Genomic DNA, 16,479 nt, shown 5'->3' on the forward strand with positions numbered 1-16,479 from the left:
GGAATCTGCGGTCCTTGAAGAAGGAGGCCATCTGGGCTGTGCAGTGTTGGAACTGGTCCTCCTGGGAGCAGATGCGGCAGAGACGAAGGAATTGGGAATATGGGATGGAGTTTTTGCAGGGGGCAGGGTGGGAGGAGGTGTAGTCCAGGTAGCTGTGGGAGTCAGTCGGTTTATAGTAGATGTCTGTGTTGAGTCGGTCGCCCGAGATAGAGATGGAAAGGTCTAGGAAGGGGAGGGAGGAGTCTGAGACAGTCCAGGTGAATTTCAGGTCGGGATGGAAGGTGTTAGTAAAGTTGATGAACTGTTCAACCTCCTCGTGGGAGCACGAGGCAGCGCCGATACAGTCATCGATGTAGCGGAGGAAAAGGTGGGGGCATGCAGGTCCTTGGACTCCTCCACCGGCAGAACATAACAACACGATGGCTGGAGGAGGAGCGCCTCATCTTCCGCCTGGGAACCCTCCAACCACAAGGTATGAATTCAGATTTCTCCAGTTTCCTCATTTCCCCTCTCCCCACCTTGCCTCAGTCGGTTCCCTCAACTCAGCACCGCCCTCCTAACCTGCAATCTCCTTACTGACCTCTCCGCCCCCACCCCACTCCGGCCTATCACCCTCACCTTGACCTCCTTCCACCTATCCCACCTCCATCGCCCCTCCCCCAAATCCCTCCTCCCTACCTTTTATCTTAGCCTGCTTGGCTACTCTCTCTCATTCCTGATGAAGAGCTTATGCTCGAAATGTCGAATTCCCTATTCCTGAGATGCTGCCTAACCTGCTGTGCTTTAACCAGCAACACATTTTCAGCTGTGATCTCCAGCATCTGCAGACCTCATTTTTTTCTCTCAATTTAAGTAATAGTCTATCTCTTGGTTCCTCCTACCAAGGTTCATGATCTCGCAATTTCCTACGTTAATCTCTGTTAGAGTCACAGTCGCAGATATCTGCTATGTTTTTACACTCACCACTGAGCTATCTATATCTTGTTGCAAATACTTTATGTCCTCATCCAGCATGCCCTTCTGCCTAGTTTTGTATCATAAGTGAATTTGGATACATTACTCTGCATTACATTCTCTTCCTCTTTTCCAAGTGTTGATATAGATAACAATTAATTGAGGCCTTAGGACTGTTCCTTGTGGTACTTCACGTTATCTATTTCAACCTGAAAGAAAAATCAGTAATCTGACTCTATCTACTGCATGTTAACAAATTCTCAGTTTATGCCAATACAGTAACCTCAATACAGTGAGTTCCAAGCTTATGCAATAACCTTTTATATAACACCTATCAAGTGGCTTCTGAAAATCTGAATACACCTTTTGGGTGGCACAGTGGCACAGTGGTTAGCACTGCTGCCTCACAGCGCCAGAGACCCGGGTTCAATTCCAGCCTCAGGCGACTGACTGTGTGGAGTTTGCACGTTCTCCCTGTGTCTGCGTGGGTTTCCTCCAGGTGCTCCGGTTTGCTCCCACAGTCTAAAGATGTGCAGGTCAGGTGAATTGGACATACTAAATTGTCCATAGTGTTAGGTAAGGGGTAAATGTAGGGTATGGGTGGGTTGCGCTTCAGCGGGTCGGTGTGGACTTGTTGGGCCGAAGGGCCTGTTTCTACACTGTAAGTAATCTAATCTAATCTAACCTCATCTACTGATTCCCCTTTATCAACTCCACTTGTAATATCCTCAAAGAACTCAAGCAAATACTTCATCTGGATTTGAAACATTATCTTGCTCTCTCCCCATGGATGCTGCCTGACCTGCTGTGATCTCCAGCACTTTTTGTTTTCAGTACTGATTCCAGCATCTGCAGTAATTTGCTCCTGCTCCTGCACTGTTCAGTGACCCATCAAATGGTGAGCATTACTTTCTTCAAACTCCTCTGGTTTAGGCTGACAGCTGCACCAATTGTTTTAGTATATCATAACAACACATTTTTAAAGCATCCTGTTGGAAAACAATCAAACATAACAAAAATTTCCTTCTGCTCATCAATTTAGGTAGAATGTAGAAGTGTGGCTATGTCACTTGTGCACTTGAACATTCATTAAGACATTTGCAAGATCACTATGATCAAACGCATTACACTAAAAACCTCTTTCCAAAAATGTTGGCTATATTTTCAGAAAACCCCGTTGCTGCAGAAAGAATTCAGAATGAATTAAGTAAGTTAATAGCAGATATGGAAACATAACTAAAATGTTCTGACTATACAGCCTCAGTACTTCCCTGAACTCAATATTACTTTCAACTAAAATGATGGAATCACTGTGTCTTTATTAAATCTTATTGAAATTAAAAACCTTCAATAAATCAAAGGTCTCATTATTAAAGAGTAATGGGTGAATCACTATTTTCTCAGCTGAGTTACACTAAACCATAAACAATTGCAGAATATGTAACAGCCACACATTTATCTATCATTTACAACTGTAAACCAGTAGTTACTGCCAAGCAATTTCTAAGGATTATCTTTAAAATACACCATTTCAAACATGCTTCATATTTCTTTTCCATGACTGCATGGGTATGGCACTTGCACTGCTATTGGCAATACTCACACATCTTCAAGCAAAGACTTTTGCATTTTGTAAAATCTCACTGAAAGCAAAAAAGTACAACTTCACAAGGATTATTATTATGCAGGATATCTCACTCTATATCAGGCCTCTGAAAGGAAAGCCACAGAACCTGAATACAAAACATACCTTGCTGAATGAGCTCCTGCAGTAATCCTTGCCATTCTTCACGGAAGAAATTTGCGCCAGTTAAGCTACCATCTCCACCAATCACACACAAGTTTGTTATGCCATGTTGGATGAGGTTGTTGGCAGCCCGGAGACGACCCTCGCGGGTACGAAATTCTTTACAGCGTGCGCTTCCAATAACTGTCCCACCCTGAAAACAAAGCACACAGGTTCCTGGTGATCTTCCTCACATGTTCTTGTGCAAAATCAGAGCAACCACTGGAGAATCTTCAGTGATGACATTCAAAATGTACAAAGGGAGTTAAATTGTCATCAAACTAGCTATTTCCCATTGAGTCATATAGTACAGGGAGAGTAAACAAAAAGGAATTAAAGATACAAAGAAAGAGTATGAGAATCAGTTAGAAGCTTGACTATGAAGAGAACACAAATGTCTTGTCATAAGAAGGGTGATGCTTAGTAAGTATCAAAAATATAATATTCTTGTGATGGTGAACTAAGGGATTAAAGCTTCACAGAGTCTTAGAGTCAGGGAGTCACACAGCACAACTTGTCCACATTGACCAGACATCCCAATCTGATCTAGTCCCATTTGCCAGCATTTGGCCCATATCCCTCTAAAGTCTCCCTATTCATGTACCCATTCAGATGCCTTCTAAATGCTGCCATTTTACCAGTCTCCATTACTTCATCAGTATTTTGTCTTCATGAAAGAAGAGAAGGCTGCCCTTGCAGTAGTAAAACCTGGAAACAGGAGAGATAATGAATTCAATAAAAGAAAGAGGCTGCCAGTCTCCAATCCAAACAGATGTATCTGACATGACTGAAGAGATGAAACAAAGTTGAAATAAAGCTCTTCAGTAGAAGAAACAATGAGGACTGTATCAATTTCAAAAGGATATAAATGGATAGGATAGGCAGATTAAATTTAACACAGAAATGGTTGAGTGGTATGTTGTGGCAGAAAGAATGAACAAAGTAAGTAAACAGGAACTGAATGGGGCAATTATAAAGCAAGGAGTTTTGTAAGGGACAGTTGGGGGTAAGGTGGTGACAGGTTACATAGGTTTCAGCTGGTTTACTTGTTCGGATCCGGGCACGACACTTCAGAAAGATGTCCAGATTTTGTCGAGGATCCTGGAAAGATTCACTGGAATGTTACCAGACACAGGGAATTTCAGTTAACTGGAGAGAGTGGAGAAGCTGTGGTTACTGTTCTTTGTACAGAGAAGCTTAAAGAGAAGCTTTGAAAGAGGCATTCAAAATCAGGTTTTGTTACAGTAAATAGGAGAAACTATTGCAATTAGCAATAGGATTGTTAACCAAATGACACAGATTCACACAAGATGAATGGCAAAAGATTTTCACGAGCACTTCCAAATGGATGGATGAAGTGGATTCAATAGTAAGAGAATTGAATCAATATTTGAAGGGAAAAAAATTGCAGGGCTATGGGGGAAATGCCCAAGTGACTTTGATGCAATTGGATAAGGTTACCTTGACAAAGTACTTTGAGTACCAGCACTTGTCTGTCCTAGAAATTGACTCCACCTACTGTGCCAAATTTGGAATTTTGTGGGAACCTCTTACTCTAACTGGCCATCTGATGTTGATCTGTCATTATACCCTGAGCACTGGATCTCTAGAAGTTCCTCACCTAAGCTGCTCACATTTGCCTCATCTAAATTGCGCTAAGGCAATGACATACCCAACTTCTAATTCCCATCTGTTTCATCCACTTGGACATACAATATTATATCTCTGTTTCCATGATGTGGAGGTGCCGGTGTTGTACTTGGGTGCACAAGGTCAGAACTTCACCTGACAAAGAGGCAACACTCCAAGCTTGTGATTTCAAATAAACCTGTTGGACTATTACCAGGTGTTGTGTGATTCCTGACTCTATTTCCATGGATTTGGGTAGCCTGTTCAGTGTGGAGAAAGTGAGAACTGCAGATGCCAGAAATCAGTCGAACAGCGTGGTGCTAGAAAAGCAATAAACAACCCACCGCCCTGTGGCTGAACACTTTAACTTCCCCTCCCGCTGCGCCAAGGACATGCAAGTCTTGGGCCTCCTCCACCATCAAACTCCAGCCATCCGACGCCTGGAGGAAGTGTGTTTCATCTTCCTCCTTAGGACCCTCCAACCACTCGGGGTCAATGTTGATCTGACCAGTTTCCTCATTTCCCCTCCCTCCACCTTATCCAAGATCCCACCTTCCAACTTGGCACTGCCCTCTCTGGTCCATCTTCCTTCCCACCTATCCACTCCACCCTCCTCTCCAACCTAACACCTTCACCCCAACCTTCTTCTACTTATCATATTCCCAGCCTCATCCTCCTCCCTTTTAGCTCTCAGCCCCCTTGGGCCACCCCCTCATTCCTGATGAACAGCTGATGCACGAAATGTCGACTCTCCTGCTCCTTGGATGCTGCCTGACCTGCTGTGCTTTTCCAGCACCATACTCTTCAAGCCTGTCCAACATTGGCATGAGGTTTCCAAGGTTTTACCTGACCTCACAATCGTAATCCTGATATGTGAAGCCAAGTTTGAAGTCTAGCTGCCTCACTGGTGAATGATGCTCTTCAAAACATCTGAAGTGACTTGAGACAAATCTCAACAGCAAAGTATTTGCCAAATAAATGAATACAGAACCTGGTGATGCTGAATAACGATGCAGGCATTTCCCATTCAATAATTTATAGTATGCCTAAAAGTGTAATAAATTTTAGAACCAAAAGCAAAGTGCTCTGCCTTTCTGAAGATGACATTCTCCATTTGGTGAGGCAGTTACTTTGGGTATAATTCCTTACTTTGAATCATGACAACATAGGCTTGCCCCAGCCAAAAGTGACTGCTTTAATGGTTCAAATGTGTGTTGGATCTTCATGACGCAAGAATGCCACATTTTTTCTTGAAAGATTTATGCAGTAATGATGCTATGAATTGCTGATTGTAAAAACCCATTTGTTTATTACATATAGAACATATAGAACATTACAGCACAGTACAGGCCCTTCAGCCCTCGATGTTGGACCGCCCTGTTATACTAATCTGAAGACCATCCCACCTACACTATTCCATGTACGTCCATATGCCTGTCCAATGATGATTTAAGTGCACTTAAACTTGGCAAATCTACTATCGATGCAGGCAAAGCATTCCATACCCTTACTACTCTAAGTAAAGAAACTACCTCTGACATCTGTCTTATACCTATCTCCCCTCACTTTAAAGTTGTGTCCCCTCGTGTTTGCCATCCCCATACTTGGAAACATGGCCTTGAAGGAAGGTGATCCTTGGCTAGTTCAACCTACATGAGGTAATAGATTCACAATTACTTTAAACTGGTTTCTGAAATGGCCATTGTGTTCAAGGGCAATTTGTGATGGACAATAATAGCTGACTTTGCCCGCAATGCCCAGATCCTGTGAAAGAATAAGGATGATCCAGTTGTTGTACACTTTGCTCTGTCTACATTGTTTGGCAACCTCACCTATGTTTGTTTCTGTTCCAAGTACTTGCAGACATTGACTGCCTTACCATCTTTTAGCTTTTATCATTTTTAAGTAGACTCATGATGTCACATCTCTTTATCTTCACAAGCAAATCCTTGTGGAATACCACTCCTGGGGTCAATGTGGTTACCACCTCCAGTATTTTCTCAGAGATTCTTCTTCCAAATAAAATTGTGATCTTTGTCTTGTCCCAATATCCAATAACTAATAAACCAGTCAACAGTAGCTACGGGCTGTTGTCTCCATGCCAGCTGCTGGAGTCGGATTCCGAAGTTGACCCTAACTGAATGCTGATGTTGCAATGTTATCCAAAGTTTAAATGGGTCTTTCCAGTCTATTTAGGAACTCCAGAAACATTTGTATGATGAAGATATTCTTTGCCAATTGCGAGCTTTATCTCCCACTGCCAACTTGTCACCAAGCTATTTACATAAACGGCAGTATGCTAATCAGTTAAAGTACAAGTACGACAAGTTCATGTCACATTACTCATTCCAAGAATGGTTTTTAAAAAATGAGAGCTCTACTGAGGAGTCAGTATAGGCAAAATGGGATGAATGGTCTCCCTCTGTGCTGTATCACCCTACAACTCCATGAACAGGCACAGTTCTCTACCAAACGTTTAATCTCAGCATTAAAATTCATGCAAGTTCTACTTTCATGGGAATATTAAATAAAGCAAAATCACACAATTCCCAACTGTGGAGGAGGCAAGTTTTACTGAAAGGCCATGGTGAAAATCCAAAGTTAAATTTCTAAATTGGACTATTACACTTTTATTTTAAGTTTATAAATGGACAAGAAAATAGTATTTCTTTCAAACTGATCACAGATATTAGAGGCATTACCTAATCTATAGTATGCACTGATAATTTTCTTAATAAGAATCTATATAGTTATAAAATGTATCATAATAGCCTCTTCAAATAAAATAAATATCATATAATATACAGATGGTAAACATCTGAGTTTAGAGGGTACTGAAATGCTATCAGTTGAAAAACTGTAAGGTATTCCGTAAGTATAAATCTCAGACTCAATTAAATCAAATAGTTACCAATACAGGGTAATGTGTAAAAGCTTAACTTTTGTTTTTGACAGCAATCCATGCAAATCATTTTACTTCAGCATTTTAGGATGCATTTTATTTCTACTTAACTCAAACTTGGAAACTCTCTCAGTTAATCAGAATCTCCATAAAAGGAGTCCTGCCTTTTACTTCACATTTCAGCACTATATTTACTTACCACTTGCAAGATGCTCGAGACATCTTGCCAGTTTGCTTCTACAATGTTTTTCCCACCATCCACCATACCCTGGTAACCCTGCAAGAGAATAATAAACAATGACATTTTAATTAATCCAAGCAGTTTCCATGTTATAGTGAAAGCATTCTGGAACACTCAAATGCCAAAATGCAATTAACATTTACACAAAAGGTCGTGTTTAAGCAGTTATCGGATGATTCATTCTTGCTACATTTGAAGTCTGCTTTCATTTGATAACTTTATGTATCCTTCAGGCTGCTGCTGCCACACACTCTTTGCTAGGTGATAACATTGGTTTTGAAATGGTGGAAGATGGAAACTCATTCACATGTTAAGAATCAATCAGAAATGGAAACATTGCAAATTTCTATGTCTTGCTGTCACCTTTCTTCTCTTGATGCCCTCCTGTTGACTAAAAAACACAGGCACGTCCTTGCAACCTGAAACCATGGACACAGGGAACTGTTTGCTAATAAAGCATGGCAGAATCTGGCAATGATTCACCCTTCAACATTGGGAGCATGTTGTTATCTTACTCTATCCACTGCAGTTTCACAAAATGAGCCACAATCCATCTCTCTATGTTCTACAGCAGGCATCAACAACCTCAGGCTCATTAAGGGTGTATGGGTGTCTCCTGACCTCAGCTGAACAAATGCATTTGTCAACAACACGTTTAGCAGAAAGGAAGGTGTTCATGAATTGCATACTGTCCAGTTTTAGTTTTCCTTAACTGCATGGGGAAGACAATTTAATAATGAAGTCTGCTTGAAAAATAAAATGACACCACACTGCAGACAATACTCCAAAAAAATCAAATAGCAGCAATTTCATCAAAATTTAATTTCCTGATGTTTTGAACTACCAGCTTACTTATACCCATCTCTCAGTTCTCTCTCAATTTTCAATATTATTGGTATTTGAGTTATAGCAGTGTAATTTATGCAGGATTGCATTTTTCAGTATTTTTTTAAATGGCCCTTTCAGTTATTAAGGTTGCTGGTGCTTGCTCTCTATCCTGTTATTTCCTAAAATTATCAGCATCAGTCCTGGCAGCGTGACAACTTAAAATACCTTTCTGCTCCTCATACTAAACTTCTACATCACCAGAAATGATATAAATCTGAGCAGCTTATTATTGCGCTGCAAGTGAGCATTCTCAGATTATATTTGGAATTTGCTTTTATATTTGGAAGTGGCTTTTTGAAATCAACATTAATTCAAAATTAGATCTGAACTGGGCACAGCCTACGGGTTTGAAAACATGACTGAAGTAAAGCCAGTAAAGTTCAGCTTACACTCAGCAGCCACAGACAACACTCAATTCATCCATTAAAAGACATAACTGGGAAGCTGCTTTGGTGGGCTAGAATGAAACCATTTTAAGTTTGTTGTGAAGCATAGAGAACAATTACACTATTCACTTTCCATTTTTTACTAAAGAGTTTGTTCATGTGAAAAAAAATGGTTGAACTGCTTTTAGGCTGCAGTTACAAACAATAGTGGAAGTGGGCTGTTTGGTTTACACAGCTGCTGTCAATAAGCAAACTGTTTTTCATTCAGTTGGCTTGTTACAGTACGTCTTGCTTTGTCTTTTCTTCCTCCTTGCTCTTTCCACCTCCCAAAACTTGACTGTTTTCCCATGGGAGTATATTAGTTCAGACAAAAACAAAATTTGTAGTAATCTACATGGTTCACTGTTCTTCCTAATTTACACCAAAAGAGGTCTACCAAAAATAGTATTGATGAAAAATGAAAAAAATGGCATTTGACCCAACCCAACGATCTGACATGACCATACTGAATGGCAGCACAGGCTTGAGAGTCTGAGCAAGTTACTTCCATTACAAACACTAATGCTGCTACATGCATTGAGTTTCCCCACATTCTGTGTTTGTTTCAGATTTCTAGCATCTGCACACATTTACTTTTATTGATTAAGTTCTTTTCCTACTTTGTATGCTCAATGTAACCCACAATGTACATAACTTGTACCAATTTCAGAAAGTCACCTTTGTGGTATCCCATGGAAAGGAGGGAATTGCACCATTTAAACAATGCTGTCAGTTCAACTTGGAACAGCCTGATTTAAATGTATCTGTTGCATTGGACGTTTCCCAGAGTTCGGGTGAGATTTAGGGGGTGGAGGAACACCGTTGGGAACTGAGATGTTGCCCCAGAGAACTCCAGCAATCCTTCTAACTAGTGCTACACCCACACTTGCCCTGCACAATGTTGAATCGTACAAATGCAACTCTCCCCACTCCACTTTCTCACGGAAAAACTGTGGCAGGATTCGGAAATGGGTTCACATTTCAGAAGCAGCAAAAGGGTGATTTTCCCATCTCGACAAGGAAACCTGGCCTTGGATTACATATCATAATGATAATGCAGATGGAAAGAACTTCATGGTGATATTGGAAAAATATCACTGGGAGATATCAGCAAACAAGAGGCCACAACACATAAGTGCTGCAACTTTCCACTTGAAATACTGCTTTTCTTTACTCTTTTGTGGGGTGTGGGAGTTTCTGGCAAAACAACACTCATTGCCAATCCCCAAATGTGACTTCATTCCTTGTTTTCCTTTCTACTAGTTGTTGCAACTGAATTTCAAGTCTCGTCTCAACCATGTTGCTGTGGGACAGAAGTAGACCAGAATAGATAAGGAATACAGGTGTCCTTTCTTAAACGACAAAATTGAATCACACAGTTCTACTTTTTACAACAATTAATGATTCTGCAGTTATTGTAGTCACCATTACTGAGACTAGTTCTCAATTCTAGATTTATTCATTGAAATTTAAATTTCACCAGCTCCCATAATGCAGTTTGAGCCCACATCTCTTGAACATTAACCTGGATTACTAGCCCAGTGACATTACCATTACGGAACCACAATACACCTGAAGAAGAGCAGATTTAACAGAGGTCTTTCAAAAAAATAATTCAGTCATTGGTTTGGGTAATTGCTCGGAGGTATAGGAAATGCTGGATAACTAAAGAAATTGAGGGTTTGGTTAAGAAAAGGAAGGAAGCATATGTAAATTATAGACAGGATAGATCGAGTGAATCCTTAGAAGAGTATAAAGGAAGTAGGAGTATAGTTAAGAGGGAAATCAGGAGGGCAAAAAAGGGGACATGAGGTAGTTTTGGAAAATAGAATTAAGGAGAATCCAAAGGGGTTTTACAAATACATTAAGGACAAAAGGGTAATTAGGGAGAGAATAGGGCCCCTCAAAGATCAGCCAGGCGGCCTTTGTGTGGAGCCACAGAAAATGGGGGAGATACTAAATGAATATTTGGCATTAGTATTTACTGTGGAAAAGGATATGGAAGATATAGACTGTAGATGGTGATATCTTGCAAAATGTCCAGATTACAGAGGAGGAAGTGCTGGATGTCTTGAAATGCATAAAGGTGGATAAATCCCCAGGACTGGATCAGATGTACCCCAGAACTCTGTGGAAAGCTAGAGAAGTGATTGCCGGGGTCTTGCTGAGATATTTGTATCATCGATAGTCACAGGTGAGGTGCCGGAAGACTGGAGGTTGGCAAACGTGGTGCCACTGTTTAAGAAGGGTGGTAAAACAAGACAGGGAACTATAGACCAGTGAGCCTGACCTCGGTGGTGGGCAAGTTGTTGGAGGGAATCCTGAGGGACAGGATGTACATGTATTTGGAAAGGCAAGGACTGATTAGGGATAGTCAACATGGCATTGTGTGTGGGAAATCATGTCTCACAAACTTGATTGAGTTTTTTGAAGAAGTAACAAAGAGAATTGATGAGGGCAGAGTGGTAGATGTAATCTATATGGACTTCAGTAAGGCATTCGTCAAGGTTCCCCATGAGAGACTGATTAGCAAGGTTAGATCTCATGGAATACAGAGAGAACTAGCCATTTGGATACAGAACTGGCTCAAAGGTAGAAGACAGAGGGTGATGGTGGAGGGGTGTTTTTCAGACTGGAGGCCTGTGACCAGTGGAGTGCCACAAGGATCGGTGCTGGGTCCTCTACTTTTTGTCATTTACAGAAGTGATTTGGAAGCAAGCATAAGAGGTACAGTTAGTAAGTTTGCAGATGACACCAAAATTGGAGGTGTAGTGTACATCGAAGAGGGTTACCTCAGATTACAATAGGATCTTGACCAGATGGACCAATGGGCTGAGAAGTGGCAGATGAAGTTTAATTCGATAAATGTGAGGTGCTGCATTTTGGGAAAGCAAATCTTAGCAGGACTTATACACTGAATGGTAAGGTCCTAGGGAGTGTTGCTGAACAAAGAGACCTTGGAGTGCAGGTTCATAGCTCCTTAAAGGTGGAGCCACAGGAACATAAGATAGGGAAGAAGGCGTTTGGTATGCTTTCTTTTATTAGTCAGAGCATTGAGTACAGGAGTTGGGAGGTCATATTGCGGCTGTACAGAACATTGGTTAGGCCACTGTTGGAATATTGTGTGCAATTCTGGTCTCCTTCCTATCGGAAAGATGCTATGAAACTTGAAAGGCTTCAGAAAAGATTTACAAGGATGTTGCCAGGGTTGGAGGATTTGAGCTATAGGGAGAGGCTGAAAAGGCTGGGGCTGTTTTCCCTGGAGCGACGGAGGCTGCGGGGTGACCTTATAGAGGTTTACAAAACTATGAGGAGCATGGATAGGATTAATAGACAAAGTCTTTTCCCTGGGGTCGGGGAGTCCAGAACTAGAGGGCGTAGGTTTAGGGTGAGAGGGGAAAGATATAAAAGAGACCTAAGGGGCAACTTTTTCATGCAGAGGGTAGTACGTGTATGGAATGAGCTGCCAGAGGATGTGGTGGAGGCTGTTACAATTGCAACATTTAAGAGGCATTTGGATGGATATATGAATAGGAAGGGTTTGGAGGGATATGGGCTGGGTGCTGGCAGGTAGGACTAGATTGGGTTGGGCTGAAAGGACTGTTTCCATGCTGTACATCTCTATGACTCTGTGACTCTCATATTCAAGCAATGCCAGCTAAGATGACTCAGCCACACTGCTAAAATGAATAATGGTCACCTCTCAAAAGCCACTCCATGTGGAAAACTTGATGAAGCCAGAAAAACCCACTGGGCAGCCAAAACCAATATACAAGGACTCATGAAAATCAAACATCATCTTCTGCCAAACTGACTTCAATGACTGCAAATTGTCTGCATGTAACCAAAACACTTGGCAGTGATAGAGCATGGAAATTTGAAGAACTAATTCTTCCAATTAAAAAGCAACATCACAGGATGCAGTGTCAGACAGTAAGCCCTGCGTCAACAATTGTTGCCTCCATTGCAACCTACATGCCGTTCTTGAACAGGACTACTACTCCCACTTTAAAACTCACAACAGACGAGCTGAATCATTAGTAACATTGCAAAGCCAAAGGATAGTGCAATCAGAATATGAATCATAAGATTCAAATTCAAATCTCAGCATTGTCGTTTCAGAACTGCACCAAGTTTAAAAAAAAACTGAACTTAAAAATAGAAGGTTGGTGGCAGAAAAATGTGGTCATGATAATCAACTTTAATGGGACACTAGCACCCATGGAAGAGAGAGGTCTTTGTTCGACTGACTGTTGCTGCTTTACCAGATTCACAACAACACAGATGATCATTAGTTTCCCTCCAATGTGGCCTAAGAAAGTCAATCCAGTTTTACTAAGACAATGCAAGGATTAACAAGATTTTTAGCACACAGATAACAACAGTTTAAGATAAATTACCATATTCGAGCACTTCATTTATGCTGTGGCTATTGCACTTCCACAAGTCTGTCATTATACATTATTAGATGAAATGTGCACAGTTCTAGTTACCCACATTATACGACAGATATTAATAACGTGAGACCCATGCTATGGGAATGACATTAATCATGTGGAAAGGGTATACAGTCATAATTCATGAAGATGTACAGCACAGAAATAGACTCTTCGAATCAACTCGTTCTTGCCAACCAGATATCCTAAATAAATTAAGTTTCATTTGCCAGCATTTGGCTCATATTCTTTTAAATCTTTTCTATTCACATATCCATCCAGATGCCTTTTAAATGTTGCAATTGCACCAGCCTCCACCATTTCTTCTGATCACTCACCTTCTGTATGAAAAAGATACCCCTTACATCCCTTTTAATTTTTTCCCCTCTCATCCTAAACCTATGCCCTCCAGTTTTGGATTCCTGCACCCAAGGGAAAAGACCTTGTCTATATTCCTTTCCATGCCCTTCATAATTTTATAAACCTCTATAAGGTCAGCACTCAGCTTCCAAAGCTCCAGGGAAAACTGCCTATAACTCAAACCCTCCAACCCTGGAAACATTCTTGTAAATCTTTTCAGAACCTTTTTCAAGTTTCACAACATCCTTCCTATTGCAGGGAGACCAGAATTGCACACAATATTCCAAAAGTGGCTTAACCGATGTTCTGTGTCGTCACAACATGACCTCCCAACTTCTATACTCAATGCTCTGACCAATAAAGGAAAGCATACTGAATGCCTTCTTCACAATCTTATCTACCTGCAACTCTACTTTCAAAGAACTATGAACCTGCACTCCATGGTCTCTTTGTTCGGAACACTTCCCAGGACCTTATTATCAAGGGTAAGTTCTGCTTTGATTTGTTCTACTAAAATGCAGCACTTCACATTTATCTAGATTTCTTGATTACAAGAGCTATGTTTAAAAGAAAATCACTTCATGGAATCAGAATAAAAGCTCGGATTCAATTTGATAGAGGTGTTCCTAGAGTAAATGGCAAAGTGATTTTTCACTGTTGTCAAATTATTAAACAAGAGCATGCAGTCACAGTTATCACTGGGCCAGTGAACGGAGAAAGGAGAAGTGAGAACATAAGATACAACAGCCACAGAAATATATAATCATCTGAATCATTGGCGGACATCTGACTCAGAATGATAATTAAAATACGTTTCACTAAAGAATATGCTCCAAACTTTCCAAGATTCAAACTCAGAAACTGAACAAATAAGAATAGATAGCAGTCACTTTCAGAGGAGAATGTCTTTCTTGCTGGAGGTGACAAAAGGGCAAATGCTTGGGCAAGTTATCACCTCAGAGCTTTGCCCCCTTCTCACTACCTCAGCAGTCAAGTGGGGTGTGCATGAAGTCTACTGAAGTAATCTTAACTTGCCACAAACTAAGGCCCCTAAATCCTCATCTGAAGTGGTCAATTAGCAGCCATTTCGAGGCATCAACTTAACTGCCCTCCCAACATGCAAGAAAACTGGTTGGTTTACTGCCCTGCCTGCCATGGTGTTGGGGATAGATGCTTCCATTTGCCCCATGGAGTGCAGCCACCAAAGTCTACGTCCATGCTAGGACACTAAAGTCCAGAATCTGTAGAAACTGCTAGCCAGGCCAAGCCTGGCAAGTTCTGAATCTTAGAGCTGGGTGCTGAAGGCCCAAGCTTCAGAGCTTCCAATGGTCAGACATTAGGCCAGGGATGGCTGGAGAGGGTGATCAGGGGCGTCAGATGCCAGAGCATGGAGTTGGATTTCTGTAGCTAACCCCTCAAGCTTATCCTGGCCTCTGATTGGCCAAGATTGGAGCATATTGAAGCCAACTCCACTAAAACTAACATGTAGGTTGCCCTGATTTTCCAATCAGGAACCCCCCACTTTTCCCACCTCCCAGGAAGATAAGTAGAGCAGTCAAGAACTGTGGTCTTTAAGCAGCCATTGCCTGACAACTTAAGCCATAATTTGGGGCGGGTAAAGATGGTGACCAATTAACTGCCAGCGTGGCAAGACAAATGCAAACACAGCCAGCTCATTCAATTATCTGGCCTTCTCTCCAAAGTCCTCACCCAATCCAGGGAGGTGGAAGTTGTGCCTGTAGTGCTTTGGGTTTTAAATCTTATTCTGAGAATAAATGTAATGTCAGAAAAACTATAAAGAACACTTTGGCAATCACCGGTCAGTGTACTGGCAGATTCATTGCGCGTCCTTGAGTCTGCATGACCTTCAATTCTCATGGCAGGAACTATTTCAATAACCTCTGCCAATGATAACATATAGCCCAGGGAGGAAATTAAATGCAAGAAGGATTCACATAAAATGATCTTCAACATAATGTGGATAACCAGAGCTATACATGCTTCTTCTGCCAAGACCTAATTAAGCAATCGACAGAAGTAAACCCCTGAGGATGTCTCAGCAGCCTTTCTTGAACCACTGAAAACTAAAGACCCTGCAAATAAAGAGCTAATAATATACCGGATATAAAATTGGCTAAAGTACACAAAAAAGCAGAGCAGGGAGCAGTTGTTTTCCAGATCGAAGCAAATCATAACATCACAGGCAGCATGGTGAATTGGCAGAAGCATTAAGTAATTGGTTTGCTTCATCTTTGCATCATCTGGTCATAATACTGGAAAATGGTATTAGAAATTATGTAAATATATTAATAATAATGGAGAAAAAATATTAAATGAATGAATGAAATTCAAAGTGCTCCAGACAGATGGCATCCCTGCAGTTGAGAAGAACGTCAGATAGAGATAGCAGAAGTGTGACTACAGATATTTAGTAATTCACTAGAAAACGGTGTAAGGCCAGAGGCTTTTTAGATTCATATTGAAGAAGTGAAATAGAACAATCAACTTTATGCTAATGCACTGAAAAATAATGAAATCGTATAAAGAGAGAATATAATAAAACATCAAGGAACCAAAAATTATAATCATGAATAATAACCAAAAGTGAAATTCTTGCTTGACCTACCTCACTCAATTCTTTCAAGAGGTATCAAAGATTAAGTAATTTTAATGTGTACAACTAAATGTCAAAATGCATTTGGTAATGTTCCAAATAAAATAGACTAACGAGTAATGGCACAGGAAGCAAAGCTCTCCCACTTAGGATGAAGATGAAGAGGAATTTCTTCTCTCAGAAGGCCATTTACATTTGGAATTCTCAGCCTCAGAGAGCAACGGAGGCTGGATCATTGAATATA

At 40.9% G+C, this 16,479-nt stretch overlaps 1 protein-coding gene across 3 annotated transcripts in view; it reads right to left on the reverse strand.

Annotated features, from left to right (window-relative positions):
- Positions 1-16,479, reverse strand: part of LOC132815823 (ATP-dependent 6-phosphofructokinase, platelet type-like) — a 127,525-nt gene that overhangs the window by 87,095 nt on the left and 23,951 nt on the right. For all 3 annotated transcript variants that reach the window (XM_060825104.1, XM_060825101.1, XM_060825102.1), the window contains exons 3-4: positions 7,471-7,548; positions 2,705-2,894 (exon numbers count right to left, since the gene is read on the reverse strand). In XM_060825104.1, coding sequence (XP_060681087.1) covers positions 2,705-2,894; positions 7,471-7,548 — 268 coding nt within the window. The remainder of the gene's footprint in view (positions 1-2,704; positions 2,895-7,470; positions 7,549-16,479) is intronic.

The sequence above is a fragment of the Hemiscyllium ocellatum genome, chromosome 5 (genome assembly GCF_020745735.1).
Source record: "Hemiscyllium ocellatum isolate sHemOce1 chromosome 5, sHemOce1.pat.X.cur, whole genome shotgun sequence".
NCBI lineage: Eukaryota > Metazoa > Chordata > Chondrichthyes > Orectolobiformes > Hemiscylliidae > Hemiscyllium > Hemiscyllium ocellatum.